Source organism: Gossypium hirsutum, chromosome A05, assembly GCF_007990345.1.
Source record: "Gossypium hirsutum isolate 1008001.06 chromosome A05, Gossypium_hirsutum_v2.1, whole genome shotgun sequence".
Lineage (NCBI taxonomy): Eukaryota > Viridiplantae > Streptophyta > Magnoliopsida > Malvales > Malvaceae > Gossypium > Gossypium hirsutum.
In genome coordinates this window covers 22,981,932-22,997,883 of record NC_053428.1, presented here as the reverse complement: position 1 = coordinate 22,997,883, position 15,952 = coordinate 22,981,932, and the positions used below count along the sequence as shown (strand labels likewise).

The 15,952-nt window shown below is 34.5% G+C and overlaps 2 protein-coding genes across 4 annotated transcripts; one reads left to right on the top strand and one right to left on the bottom strand.

The window, feature by feature from the left end:
* The first annotated feature begins 2,967 nt into the window (after positions 1-2,967).
* Positions 2,968-7,955, top strand: LOC107957756 (cryptochrome-1). Of its 3 annotated transcripts, none has more exons than XM_016893325.2 (5): positions 2,968-3,507; positions 4,118-4,336; positions 4,544-5,250; positions 5,597-6,402; positions 7,286-7,955. In XM_016893325.2, the coding sequence occupies exons 1-5, from the start codon at positions 3,195-3,197 to the stop codon at positions 7,296-7,298; spliced, it is 2,058 nt and encodes a 685-aa protein (XP_016748814.2). In that variant the 5' UTR covers positions 2,968-3,194; the 3' UTR covers positions 7,299-7,955. The 3 variants fall into 3 exon arrangements, with proteins under 3 accessions (XP_016748814.2, XP_016748815.2, XP_016748816.2); XM_016893326.2 differs by lacking the exon at positions 7,286-7,955 and adding an exon at positions 6,729-7,096; XM_016893327.2 differs by lacking the exon at positions 7,286-7,955 and having other exon boundaries at positions 5,597-6,406.
* On the bottom strand, positions 7,052-9,166 carry LOC107957758 (nodulin-26). The gene is made up of 5 exons (XM_016893328.2): positions 8,471-9,166; positions 8,143-8,361; positions 7,834-8,037; positions 7,664-7,725; positions 7,052-7,557 (listed from the first exon to the last, which is right to left on the bottom strand). Exons 1-5 carry the CDS (start codon positions 8,654-8,656, stop codon positions 7,350-7,352), a joined length of 879 nt encoding a protein of 292 aa, XP_016748817.1. The 5' UTR covers positions 8,657-9,166; the 3' UTR covers positions 7,052-7,349.
* Positions 9,167-15,952: the final 6,786 nt, after the last annotated feature.

Below are 15,952 nucleotides of genomic sequence, written 5' to 3'. Positions count from 1 at the left end.
ATATAATGTCAGACTGTCTCAAGAGAAAGGAAAGACGAGAGTCATAAACGAGTAACAATAACAATTTCTGCTTCCATGATTTAAATTCAATACATATACCAATATTCAAGTGGCTTGTTACAAACTAGCTTCTTTAAGGTAATATCTCTACTTGTATCATGAATTTGGTGAGTATTGCATGATTGGTAAATTGTGAATTATGTGATGCTATGTATATATGAATTGATATGGACTAAATTGAATTAAGCTTGATATAATTGGTATTATATGAGACTATGATATGTGATCATGAATATATATATTAAAACATTGGTTGTAATATTAACTGTCTCGGGCAGAGTTGGGTATAGTTGACATGCTATAAGATTAGTGTATGAGATTTTACTTTGACCGATTGGTATTTGGTGCTTGGCAGGTTGGATTAAATGAAGTAGAAATTTGGGGAAACTGCACTCAAGGTCGTGACACACACCTATTGGTGTCGAGACATTGAGTTTTTGTCCCCGTTGTCGTGATTCTCCCTTGTTAAGGTTACAATATTGAGTTCACCCTGCCTTTAAGGTTGCAAAGTTCCCCTGTTGTAGTCATAATGTCAAGATTCTATGTTTAAGGTCATGACGCACTCTATATGATGTCACGACATCAGGCTCCTACTTTCGGGGTTGCAACATCATACTTTGGTGTTGCGACAATACATCCTTATTTTGACTATGTTACATTGAAATCCCTCAATCATTATTGGATTAGTATAAGAGCTTTCATAAGCTTGTTTATCACTCAGATCTAAATATATATTGTGTTTTATTAAATATTGAAACGAATTTGCTAGTATGACTCATTATTAAATATTGGAATAAATAGTAGTTGCTTCAATGACAAATGTAACATCACATGTCACTGATCAGGCGATTAGGTTGGTGTGGGGTATTACAGCTTTCGTTCAAAACATAAGTATAATTTTTGTTAAAGATTTATTACTATAAATATCACAAGGCTCGATTTAAAGAAAAAAAAATTAAACTTCCATTGTGTCTAAAACACTATTTTCTCTAATTTTTATAACATTTCTATATAATTGGAGACTATGAGCTAAACCAAAAATACCGCAATAAGTGTCGCCATTTTGTCATTTTATAGTGACATTTATTTTACTAATAAGTTCCATTTTTTAAGAGAATTCAACTATGGTTTCTAGCTCATAGAGAGAAATTAATTTTTCCCATTAGAATATTAATAAGTTTTCATTGTGTTGTCGATCCAAGAATTTAGAGTCCACACTCTAAGTAAGTCGAAGGTTCGAGAATAATGAAAAAGATCGTATTGGTAGAAAACAGAAAAATGACTAAGTTTACTTATTCCAAAACGTAAATACTAATTTAATAAAAGATTTATTACTATAAATAAAACAACTATTTGATTTTAAGAAAAAAATTAATTTTTGATGTGCAATAAAATTATTTTTTTTAAATCGAATTTTTCCAACAAAACTATTACTAACTTGTAGTAAAACCTCAACCAGTAAATATTAATCACAAACTTGTCAAGTCTCTCTTCTAACAATATTGCTCGAGATCACCAAGTCATAATATCCACTAGACTCACCTCAGCAAGTGCCTCATTAAAACACTCCATTGGAGCCCTCACCTGAACTTAAAAATTGGAATTGGGCTGAGGGGCAGTAATGAAGTGAAATGGAATTGATGTTGTAAAATTCATCAGGCTTTGTTGTTTACATGTTGTACTTGATTCTCGTTTCGTTCAATCGTGGATATTAAAATTTGAACATCATTCTACTTTTATGATGTTGAACACATTCATAATAGCTCCAATTTGTTTATCTTATTTGATATTTATTAATTATTTTTAATAATTTTAACGTGCATTTGAAATACAAACATGGAAGAATAATTTATAAATATTTCAATTAAATATTTTAAAATTTCTTTTATAATATATTATTACATTTTTATTATTTTAAAAGTTAAATATAATAATTTTATAATTTGAAGAGAAATCGAGGCAAAAGAAGCACATACCTTTTTTAAAAAAAACACATCTTCATGCCTCCTCACCTCCATTAAACCTCTTCGTTCAGAGAAATTACTACCACTAATCCAAATTTTCCTTTCAAAATTTAAGGAAAAGAATGATTATGTGAGAGGGAAACAAATACATTAACATTAATAAAAGAGAGGGAGACACAAATAATCACCATCATAAATCACTTTTAACAGTGACACATAAATGGAATCTGAGCTTTTATGATAGAAGTCATAGAACAATTGAAGGGAATGGCCCACTTGAAGAGAAAAGGCCAAATTCAAGCAGTCTTCCCCGTGCTGGCTGTCCCCTTGCCACAGTTCCATTGCCATCTCAAAGATGATAAATATACCTCAGAATCAGATGCAATAAGTTTTGTATTTGTAATTCTAAATACAGCCCTTTGGACAAATATATGGAAGAAGCCCAAGTGAGTGAAAACTACTATTGTTGAAATCCAGAGAAATGAACATCTTGAAATTACACAGATATAAATAACAAATGGCATAGAAAATAATTCCATCTTCTCTCCCCCAACCCCCACCCACCCACCCACCCACCTGCACCCTGTCAAAGAAAGAGGGTTAGAGAAGGAACTAGAGGGGTGGGTGGATTTTTGTTTTGTTGAAAAGGATGAAAGAGGAAATTAAAAATCTAGAAGGAAAAAAGAAAAGAAAAGTTGTGGCTACAAATTGTCTATCAATTTTGTGTATCCCCACTCTCCCCATTAACCAATCCACTGCATTCACATTCCAAATTCATCTCTTTCTCCCTCTCTCTAAAGGCCAAGCCTAGATCTTTTGATTGCAACTGGTCCGACCAGATTGGTCCTGTATGAATATTATATACAAAATTACGAATTAAACCCAAAAAACAAGGATTGAATAAATCACTTTCTTTTTATGTTGAATAGAAGTAAAAGATAAGTGCCAAACCTCTCTCTCCCACTTATAGTCAATCACATGCACTTTTTTCCTCCCATTATTATTAATAATAACACTAAAAAGCTTCTCCTGTTTGAAAAAAAAGCTGGAACGATAAGATTTTTAATTAGACAACAAGGATTTTCCTGGCCATGCTATATGGTAGAGGAAAAATAATAAAAGGCGGGTTAGTTTTTTGCATGTTTTTAGGTTGATGAGCTTTTGGGAGATATGTCAGGTAGTGCTTGCAGCATAGTTTGGTTCAGGAGGGATCTGAGAGTTGAAGATAATCCAGCACTTGCAGCTGGTGTTAGAGCTGGCGCTGTTGTTGCGGTTTTTGTATGGGCACCTGAAGAAGAAGGCCATTATTACCCTGGAAGGGTGTCAAGGTGGTGGCTGAAGCACAGTTTGGCTCACCTTGATTCTTCTTTGAGGAGCCTTGGTACTTGTCTCATCACTAAGAGATCTTCTGATAGTGTTTCCTCTCTGCTTGAGGTTGTTAAATCTACTGGTGCTACTCAGCTCTACTTCAATCACTTGTATGGTTAGTTTTCTTTTCATTTCCTATCTTTCCCTCTTTGTTGATTAACTGAGGGAAAAACAAAAGGGAAGATTATGTATCCTTTTTTTAATCTTATCTATTTATTATGTTGGGTATTACTGTCAAAAGCTTATTTATTTATTATGTTGGGTTGCATGGGGACTATATGGATCATGTTGAGGCAATATTTTATTTCCATTTATTTTTCTCTTCTAACCTTCCATGAGGGTTTTGCATATTTTTTTCTGTTTCTAATATATAATAACCCAGTCTTATGAGATTTGCATAAATTGAGATGGATTCTTGTCATCCACTAGGCACACCTGCATTTTTTGCTTTTCTTTTCTTATTGACTGATTGGCCTTTTGCAATTTTAGTTTTCCCAGGCGTGTTCAGTTTTCTTTTCCTCGAGGTTGCATATTAATTGTCCTTTAATTTGTCGACACTACTAAGATTGGCCAGTTCCAGCTATAATGACCGTAGTTTCTTTCAAACAGGTGTCTAAGTTTTAGTGTCTTTAACTGATTAAACAAATTTGTATTGTCAGGTCCTTTATTTTCCCTAGAAAAGGCTCTTATGTTTAACAGTTAAGTTGAAATTTGCCACTTTTCAGATCCTATATCACTGGTTAGGGATCATCGGGCAAAGGAGGTATTAACAGCCCATGGTGTAGCAGTTCGATCGTTCAATGCAGATTTACTTTATGAACCCTGGGATGTAAATGATGCTCAAGGACGCCCTTTCACTACTTTTTCTGCTTTCTGGGAAAGATGCCTGAGCATGCCCTATGATCCTGAGGCTCCACTTCTTCCTCCTAAGAGAATCATTTCAGGTTGGTTTCCATTGAATTCTGTTCTTCACTTGTTAATCTCCATTATCAACCATTGCCCCTCTTTAAACTTTGTTGGACTTCAACAATGTAAGTGTCAGGCTTGGTTTGAAACCTTTTAGCCTTTTGATTTATGTTCCTGGAAATTATAGTGAACTACGTATTATCCTTGTTCAAGTAGTGCATGCTTATTGTGTCTCCCTGTTTTAGGCGATGTGACAACTTGCCATTCGGATGAATTGGTGTTTGAAGATAAATCAGAGAAGGGAAGCAATGCGCTTTTAGCTCGAGCATGGTCACCTGGTTGGAGTAATGCTGATAAGGCTTTGACCACATTCATTAATGGACCTCTAATTGAGTACTCTAAGAATAGAAGAAAGGCTGATAGTGCCACCACCTCATTTCTCTCTCCCCACTTGCACTTTGGGGAGGTGAGCGTCAGAAAAGTCTTTCATCTTGTCCGCATCAAGCAGGTTCTATGGGCCAATGAAGGGAATAAAGCTGGTGAGGAGAGTGTTAACTTGTTTCTCAAGTCAATTGGTCTGAGGGAATTTTCAAGATACTTGAGTTTTAACCATCCTTACAGCCATGAAAGGCCTCTTCTTGGGCATCTTAAGTTTTTCCCTTGGGTAGTGGATGAGGGCTATTTTAAGGCATGGAGACAAGGTAGAACTGGTTATCCATTGGTGGATGCTGGCATGAGAGAGTTGTGGGCCACTGGCTGGTTACATGACCGGATAAGAGTTGTAGTTTCAAGTTTCTTTGTGAAGGTTCTGCAGCTTCCATGGAGATGGGGTATGAAGTACTTTTGGGATACCTTATTAGATGCAGATTTAGAGAGTGATGCTCTTGGTTGGCAGTATATATCCGGTACTCTTCCGGATGGCCGTGAGTTTGACCGCATAGATAATCCACAGGTTTGGCTTAAGTTTTTGTCGGCTATCTTGCCGATTCTCCTTGCTACTTGGCTTCTGATGCACTGTAAAACACACTTTACATATTCAACTAATTATAATGATTAAGATTGTATTTGAGATGTTTTTAGTCAACGCCTACCATAACTTTTTCCTAATCTCAAGTATACTTACAAGCATAAATTTGTAAATGTTGCAGAAAGGAAACTGAAACTTTGATTGCAGCCATTTTTATGTGGTATTTGTTCATAGTGCTATGTTTGAAATCTAGTATAGGCCTTATTATCTATGCAATATTCTTGGATGATATATAGTGCCAGTTCTCTCATCCAGATAATGTTTCTGACAGTTTGAGGGTTACAAATTTGACCCACATGGAGAATATGTCCGAAGGTGGCTCCCTGAACTTGCAAGATTGCCAACAGATTGGATTCACCATCCATGGAATGCTCCTGAATCTGTACTCCAAGCTGCTGGAATTGAGCTCGGATCAAATTACCCTCTTCCTATTGTAGGAATAGATGCTGCAAAAGATAGGTTGCAAGAAGCACTTTCGGTGATGTGGCAGCAAGAAGCTGCTTCAAGAGCTGCAATTGAGAATGGAACTGAAGAAGGCCTTGGAGACTCTAGTGAATCAGCGCCATTTGCCTTCCCTCAAGACATACAAATGGAGGAAAATGTTGAACCAGCAAGGAACGGTGCTCCAGCTACAACTCGGCGATACGAAGATCAGATGGTTCCTACCATGACTTCTTCTTTGGTGAGAGGCATACATGAAGAAGCTTCTTCGGATCTTAGAACTTCAACAGAAGATAGCAGAGCAGAAGTTCCAAGAAACATTAATATACATCAAGAACCACAAAGAGACTCATTAAACCAGGGAATTCAGCAAACAGCTCGTAACAACAACACTTTTCGGCAATTTAATCTGCCAATGGGGTTGGGAAATGCTGAGGATTCCACAGCAGATTCATCTACTAGCAGTAGTAGGAGAGAAAGGGATGGCGGAGTTGTTCCAGTTTGGTCTCCTCCAGCTTCTAGTTATTCAGAGCAGTTCATAGGTGATGAAAACGGTATTGCTACGAGCTCATCTTATTTACCAAGGCATCCACAGTCCCACCAAATAGTAAACTGGAGGCGTTTATCTCAAACTGGGTAAGAACATTTGAATCATTTTCTAGTGTTTGTCCAGTATTTTCTCTCATTTTCTGCACATGGTTGTGGTAACAAAAGCTAATACTCTGATTGGTGTCAAAGCTCCTTCTGCCTAATGACTGAGGAAGTGAAGATGCTTCATTTGAAAACATTTCTTACCAAGTTACTAATTAGTACAGCTTCTCACATATTAAACTTCTTGCTGTCTACGACTAGGTTTCTAAAATATTTTACATGTATCAAACTGATCAATTGTGGAACATCAGCATTATTTATAACCACGACTGAAATATGACTCATTTTAATCCATTTTACTGGTAAAACAGATAAACACTTACAAACACCGGCATCTTGTAGTCAGAGAATGCCAGAATGGCCAAATCTTGTGGGCTGATGGGGTATGACATGGCTTCATCTACCACACTCCTTATCCCCAATCTAACTTGATCAGCAGTTGCCCTCCTATGTGTACGAAACTTAAGATTGATCCGGCTGCTGATCTGTGTACTATCTTTTTCCCATGCTGTACCATATTACATAGTCCTGCTGTATAGTATTTGTTTTTTTTTATAATATAGTGAAGAGAGTCATGGGTAGAATTTAGAATTGTGTAGTCCTCAAATAAAACTATGTTTATGTTACTTTTAACTGATTGTAAGAAATGATTGTATTGTAATTCATATTTTTGGTGCTATCTGTTTGTTTTTCCAGCTTTACCACATCATATCTATAGATTTGAAAAAAAAAAAAAAACTACAGTTGAATGCTTATTTTTTATTGATGAAAAAAACTACGTCATAGGTAGATATTTCCTATATTTCTTCGATTCTTATTTGTACTAAAGCATCCATCAACATGCCTAATCGAGTATGCTTCCTCCTAGGGAAAACTATTGAACGCTGCTGTTGGACATTGGTGAAATCTCCAACTACGAGATTTGGATGGGATCAGACTTCAGAGTAAAGCTCATTATGCATGCTTTTTATGCTCTCAGGCTTTTCTGGTTCAGGTGCTCGAAGAACACTGTATACAAAAGTTGCGGCCATTGCTCCAAGAACTGGAGCTACAATATAGACCCAAAGGTTTTTATAAACACCGGAGACAACAGCAGGGCCTAAACTTCTTGCAGGGTTCATCGAAGCTCCGGTAATCGGCCTGGCAAATATATGGAGATCATAAATTTTACTATATGAAGTATGATCGAAAGAATTGTTCATGAAATATAAAAAAGAATGGAATGTTGCTGGGAAAGTTCACTTACCCAGCTACAATGACATTAAACAGCACTGTAGCACCTATTGCAGCTCCAGCGACAGCTTTGCACTGCTTTGGTCAATCGAAGATTCAGAATAACTATAATTAACATTTGTACATAAAACATAGTTTATTCCCGAGGAATTGAAAAGAACATAAAACAAGGTATAGCCATACCGCTCTGTGGTCAGTGGCGATTGCACAAACATTGAACATCAATATGAAAGTCGCTATAAATTCCCATGCAAAGGCTTCAAGGTCACTAGTTGAATCTTTGTATTGGGTCACTGTTACTTCAATACCTCGGTAATGAAACAATGCCCTGAGGGTCAAGCTTGCAAGAGTTGATCCAAGCAATTGAGACACCATATACATAGGTAACTTGACCGATAAGGAAGGCGGGTTTCAGTGCATGAACTCATACTAAAGAGAAGTGAATATGTTGCAGTAAAATGGTAAAAATGTTTGTAATTAGACATTCCTTACAAGTTTCCATGAAAATTTCTGACCAGCAGCCAAGGCAAGAGTGACAGCAGGGTTGAAATGGGCACCGGAGATATGGCCAACAGCATAAATTGCTGCCATCAGAACCATGCCCCATACAATTGCTATGCCCACAATAGTTAGTGGTTCAAAATCGTTTATAAGAGCTGACCCACAACCTATAAAGATAAGAAAGTATGTGCCCAGGAGCTCTGCAACAGCCTGTTTACACAGTTTATTTAGCAGAAGAGAGCAATAATCTTTTTGTCATGTATAATGATGAAAATATGTGACAGACAGACAGACAAGAAGCAAGCACATTCACTTTTACCTTCTGCATGGTTGACGGAAGAATTTCATTATTAACGCAAAATTCTGGTAAATGTTTAACTTTTGCTTCTTCCATGGTACGGCGTTTTGTAGGCGGTGGAAGTTTAGGGGAGGCCTCTTCTACAGAATGTTTCATAGGCGAATGTTTTGAGGAGAAGTCTTCGGTAATTGAAGGCGTGTTGGCCATTGTAGCTGTTAGAAACTAGACCGAACTGCAGTTCAGAACTTTGTGAGGACACTTCATTAAATTGCTATGGATTCAATATTCTGTCTTCATATATAGCAGCAGATTCAATCTGGGATTATGTTTTAATTTAAAACTAAAGAGCAAGTGTTTGGAAGACAAATCGGGAATCACTAGATGGTATCAAAGGCTTGAACTCTTCAAATAAGGTCATTTCCTGACAGACAAAGACAGCTAGCCAAACAAAGTTTTTCTTTATTTTTATAATATTTCACTAGGAACACTGAAACCGAATCATTGGTCGGCAAATCATGGTTTCAAGAACTATGAATTCTAGTTACTTTGTCCCTGTCTGTCACGAAGGGCTTATTAAATCTAGACAAATGGAATGAATTAAATTTCAGACACAAAATCTAGGAAAAGGAGTAGTTATTTTCTATATTCAGGATTCTTCATCATTGCAATTATAGGATTCTTAAGCCAACCTGGTGGCTGCTGGCTAACCTTTTATTTTTTTAATATATAGCATATTCTGTAGAATGTTTTTGGTGAATTTTATCCGGCGTAGTTTAAAGCTTATTTCTTTTGTGAGTGCCGACTTCCTTGTCACTAGATTTTTTAAAAGATAGTTTCCATATTTGAAGTATTATGCTGAGTACGTAGATTATATTTAGCCCATGAGGAAACATATTTTAGAGATTGTATTGAATTAGATCACTCAAGTTAATCTCTTAAATCCGTGGATATTGAATTGGATTAAAACTCTAATTGATTAGCTCCTTATAATTATTATATTTTATACAATTTATCTTATTACTGTTTTAGTGAGGTTGTGGTAGATATTTTATATAAGCAAGTTTAAAAAATAATCTATTTAACGGAGGCTAGTGTAAGTGACTGAACAAAAAGTTTTTAGATCTTAACCTATTCGTGCAAGGAGCTTTTCTTAGATTGCAATTTAATATTAAAACCGTTTGTGTTGTGATTTTATTTGCTGAGTTCACTGGGGTGAACTTAGTGGTGAGAGTATTGTTATTCAAGGTTTAAAAGTGAGGAAATTTGCCACAGGTGTGTGATAAGTTAGATTCACTTGTTGTAATTGTTGAAGTGGGTGGATATTTCTCACTAAATTAGGCTTCGTAGATATAAGGAAATCGAACTACGTAAACAACTCTTGTGTGTTCGATTTTGTTTACTATTTCCAGTTTGGTGCCAAATAAGTGTCCATTTCCTTGTTACTCCTTCCAAACACTTTGTTAGTTTGCTAGCAACGATTTCAAAACTTCAGTATAAAATTTAAAATTATACGAGAACCTTAATATAATGTCTAATGTGATACACCATAAACTTTAATTTGGAAAATTTATATGCATAAATGTTTTATTTTGATTCAATTGTTCATATAAAATTTTGTTTTTAACTCAACTATACATATTTAACAAACAAATAAATCTAAATATTTTTATGTTAGATAAATATAATCGTTTATTTATGTGGTAAATAAATGTAAATCAATATCATATTGATAGTAGTGTCATTAATTTATGAAAACTAATATAATTGGACAAAATTAAACTAATATTTATAATTTGTACATTAAAACCAAGTTTATAAGTAATTTTAAAACTTATCCTTAAAAAGTCATGAGTTATATGAAGAATGATTAAAATTTGGATAAAGAATATAAACAGTCACTCAATTTTAGTTTTAATAACAAAATAGTAACTCAACTTTAAAAAAATAACAAATCAGTTCTAGTAATCATTTTCTGTTACAGACGTTGTTGTAGGCCAATTTTGGCCCGTTTACATCTAAACCCGAGTGGCCCAATTACTAAACTAAAACCCAACAAATTAAACCCAAGCCCAATACCTAAGCTAACCCAAACAACAAACCCAACAAAAGCCCACCTAAGCTAGCCCAATCCCGAAACCCTAACCCTAACCACCTGGCTAAATCAGCCTCCTCACTTGCCTCTGACGACCCTACAGCACCGGCCACCAACTCGGGTCAAATCCACAGCCCAAGCACCGCCACTTGCACCTGCAGATTAGATGAAGAAAAGACAGAAATAATAAAAGACAAAGCTTGTATAATGGCTATATAAAGCCAATCAAAAATCTGTTGCAAAAGAAGAGATTTTGAATTTGAGAAAATACATACATTATTTTAAAAACAAAAAAACAGTAGATCAATACCACAGATCGTTCGAATACCAAAACCAAGACCGAAAGTAAAAAAGGTGATTAATTTTTTTTTGTTTACCGAATCTATTTCTTTTTTTTTCTTTTTTCTTTTCTATTCAAACACATATCCATATGCATATATATATCATATTATTTAACTAAAAAAAACAAGTTTTACCTTTTCCGGCCACCGTGGACGGTGGCCGGCGACCGCGGCGCACGACAGTCCAGCGACCGGACGACGACCGGCCTTGTGGCCAAAAATCACCTCTCCTTCTCCCCTCTCTCCCCTTTTTTTTTTCTTTGCTCTGCAGAAAATGAATTTTTTTTGAAGATTTTGGCCCTTTTATAGATTCCCAAAACGACGTTGTTTTGGGGGCTGCCCTTTAACGCCAAAACGACGTCGTTTTGCCCTGGATCGGGTCGACCCGACCCTACCCACTCAGGATCCGCGTGTTTTTGCTCTTAGGGGCTAATTGCGTGCACGGTCCTTTCGCATTTTCTATATTTTTCAATCAGATTTTTATGTATATTAATTTGGCCCTATAATTTGTTGCGCTTTCCAATTTGGTCCTCAATGCTGCTGCGCGTTTTGGTTGAAGGGATTAATTTCGTTTTTAGTCCCTCCACTATTTATGTGCGTTGAAATAGGTCATTTTCTTTTTTTTATTTCAGATTTCCCCCCAAAATTCATTTTTAATTCAATTTTGTCCTTTTTTACTTTTTCTCAATTTTAAATATGTATACTATTATATTTTATTACTATTATTATTATATTTATTATTTATTAGCATTAGTATTAGTATTATTTTTACTTAATACTTATATATATTATATAGTATTATTAATAGTTTTTTTTTGTTATTATTATTTTTCTTAATATTATATTATGTATATATTCTTTTAATATATTAGGTATATTTTATATTATATATTACGTATATATATACATTTTTTATACTATATTATGTATACATTCTTAAATATCATTAGTTATATATTTTTATATTATCATATATATATATATGTCTAATGTTATATTACATGTATATTTTTTAAATGCTATATCAAGTACGTATATATTATATACAGTTTTTTCTTAAATATTATATTATATGTATTTAACTACTAATACTATGTATATATGTTTTCAATGTATAAATATATGTTTACGTATATATAGCGTTACTAATTTTCTTTTATTATTTTTATTTTCCCCTGTACATATTGCCGTTTATACGTTCTTATTATTACTATATCTATTATTTATTAGTATTTTACTATTACTATTATTAGTATTATTTTTTAATCAATACTTATATGTATATTTTTTAATACTATATTTTTAATACCATATATATTGTGTATATTCTTAATACTATATATTGTATGTATTTTTTTAATAACTATATTATATGTATATATATTATGTACGTATTTTTAATATTATTATGTATTTTTTAAATATATATGTGTATATTTATGTAGTATTATTAATAGTTGTTTTTAATATTATTATTATTTCTAATATGTATATATTATGTATATATTTTTAATACTATGTATATATTTTTTAATACTATTATTATGTTTATATTTTAATATATATACCTATGTATATAGATAACATTATTAGTGTTTTTTTAATATCATGTTTCCGTCACTTTACTAACTATTATTATATGTATATATATTTATTATTTTTATTTCGTGTTTAACACTATTATTACGTTTAATATCGCATGCATGATTATTGTTTTAATTATTATTATCATATTTATTATTTGCTTCGATGTATTTCTAATTCTTTTATTTTTTGTTTCTTACCCTCTGTATCAGCTTGCTTTTCTTATTATGTTATTAGCATATTATTTTTTATTATTATTTTCTTTTTATTGTAAGTATTGTTTTTATTATTATCCTAATGCTCTTATATTATATGTTAATATTTTTTTCATTCATTATGTCATTGTTTGCGCCGTTTATTTATTTATGAATTTTCTATTTTAAAAAATATTTTTATTCATTTTTTTCAATAAATAAGACAATGTACCGATTTAACATTAAGTCATCGACTTCATCGTTATATTGGGTGAAATCCTTTGGCTCGTGTTAAAAACGGAACATCCTTAAAAAAAAACTAAAAACTTGAAATTTCTCGTGTTTTGGTCGGATCGTGATTAAATGTTACATTGAACTCGCATTTTTTAAAATTAAGACAACACATGTTTAATGAGATACCAATTTTGGACGTCGCGAGGGTGCTAATACCTTCCTCGTGCGTAATTGACTCCCGAACCATATTTATTTTTTTCTCTGGCTTTTGACGTAGACCTAAACCCAGCCTTCTTTTTGTTTAAAAAATAAATTTTCTTTTAAAAAAAGAGGATTTATTAGGTGCCCGATCACACCTAGAAAAAGAATCGGTGGCGACTCCCTTTTTTAAAATCAAAAGTCGGTTTTTAAATTTTCAATAAATCGCCTCAATTAGCGACCAAAGTGAAATTTTTACGTCGCTACAGCTGGCGACTCCGCTGGGGACCCTTTTTGAGAGTCGAGTCTAGAATTAAACGCGTGTTGTCAAAACTTTCAAAATTCCTTATTCAAATTAATATTTATTCGTGATCTTGAAAAATTTGTTTTTGAAAATCATGCATTTGCATCATGTTGTAAATATTCTTCTAACTTGTTTTATCTTGTTGATTTTCAGCTCTAAGTTTTTATGGTTTTAGCTTTTTGTAGTTTAGTTTTTAAATAAAACGTAAAGGTTCGTGAGTTTCTCCCCACACACCGTGCACTTGCATTCTTTGCATAACATGAGCTCTCTACGCGGGCTCCATCCGCTTAAGTGGAAGTAAACGCTATGCTTTCGTGAGTTAACTAGTCCCTCCGCACAGGCTAGTGAATACTTCCGGGTTACATATGACTTATGCTTTCGTGAGTTAACTTGTCCCTCCGCATAGGCATAAGTAAATGTAATCCCTCGAATTGAATTTGTGAGCTGTGATGGGTTATGACCGAGGCTTCATACTAGTCTTAGTAGACGATAGTACGAACAATTCGAGTAACTATCTAGAACCGAAACCGCATATAGTAAACTATATGAGCCACCTAAATAGAGCTATGCCGAACCTCCGTCCATTAATAGTCACCAAAATAAGTACACGGGAGAAACGCCTCTTACCTTTCATTTCTTTTACATTTATGCTTTGTAAAGGAATCGAGTCTATTGGACCGGGTAACTTAATTTGTTAGATTCTCCATAGTTTTTATTCTCTATTCATATTTATTGTGATTACTAACCAAAGGTTGTTTATTTTCATGTTCATGTTTCATCATGCATCATAGGCATCTTGATTAAGAATGTGTTGATTAGAGATTGGTTGCCAAAAACGGGTTTCTGATGGAGAAGTCAATTACACAAGTGACCAAGAAAAATGCCATGATTCGAGACTGGTCTTTGAAGACTTAGAAAGTTAAAGGGGACAGTTTAATGGAATGATGTATCTCCAATCTTCCCGAGCAAGTAATTTCAAATACTCATCAGAATAACCTCGAAGATTTGACTCAGATTTGGAAACAATGAGACTTGGATACTAGGGGCATCTTCACTAAAAAATACGGAGATATAGCTCACTTGATCACCATCAACGTGGACGAACAGTTGATTCAAGCCATGGTTCGATTCTAGGACCCAGCTTACCAGTGCTTTACTTTCAATCAGGAAGATATGACTCCGACCATAGAAGAATATGCTGCTTTGCTTCGTGTTGACAATGTACAATTCAACAAGATATATGTGAAAGAGCCTAAGCCAATGACTTTCAAGAAAAAGCTAATGAGGTTAACCGGAATGACCGATATATGGGCTGAAAAATAGATAAAGAAAAAGAATGAAGTCAGTTGTGTTCCGTGGTTTTCTCTGCGAGACTTAGTTCAAAACCATCCAGACATTGCGAAGAGAATAGATCTGTTTACTTTGGCCATTTACGGATTGATCGTCTTCCCAAATTTTTTAGGGCATATAGAAGTCGCGGTAGTAGATTTCTTTGAAAGGTTGGGGCAAGGGATCAACCCCGTCCCAACTATCTTGGCCAAGACTTTTAGATCTCTGAGTAGTTATAAGAGAAAAGGGGAATGACGTTTTATCGGATGCGCGCAGTTGCTTAATGTCTGGATTCTGAGCTATTTCTGAAAAGTAGAGCGCACACCTTTCTACATGTTCTCAAAAACATTCGCCCCATTAAAGGCTTACTTTGAGAAAGATTGGCTGAAAGATGTCACCGAGCAGCACTGAGTTTTCGATTTTTCAAAACCTTTGCGCTGAAGAGATAACCTGGAGAGCACCATGGATTCGTCCTTCAGTTTTGATATATAAATGCGGAAGCCAAGATTGGGTGCCTTTACTACGTTTATGAGGAGGGGTTGGATATGCTCCATTAATGGTTCAAAGGCAGTTTGCTTCACGACAGTTCATACCCTCCACCGGAGGGTTGGCACAGTCAGAGTTTGCCTTTACAAGTGAAGGTTACATGAAAAGAGTCTGGGATACTGCAAAGGCTTAGAAAGAAATTCATCTAATGGAGTTAGCTCTCTATGCTGATACTATCACTCAAGATTATGACATATGGAGAAAACGATGAGTGAATAGTCAACAAGTCTCATCGACGAATTACACTTTCTAAAATTCTTTCTCAGAAGAAATGTCATCCGAGTTAGAAGTAACAGGACACGAATTTGAACATGAAAATGCTAAGTTGTTACGGGATATCAGCTCTCTTTAATAGGAAAACTACCAGCTAAAGATCGATGTTCAGATTGAAAAGTCCCAAATCGTGAAAATCCAAAGAGAAACTGATATCGTGAGAAATGACTTAAGAGACCTTCATTTGGAAAATAAAAAATTAAGAAGCACTATAAAAAATAGTGGTTTGGGCAAGTCGTCAGCAGAATGGAAGGAAGAAATTAGCAATATCAAAAGAGAGATGGAATTCTGGAAAGGTAAAGCAAAGAAAGAAGGGGACAAAGCTGCGCGTGCTATGATAGAGTTAAGGAAAAAGAATGCTGAGTACGAAACTATCTCTGCAGAACTAATGACTAGTCAGTCTAAACA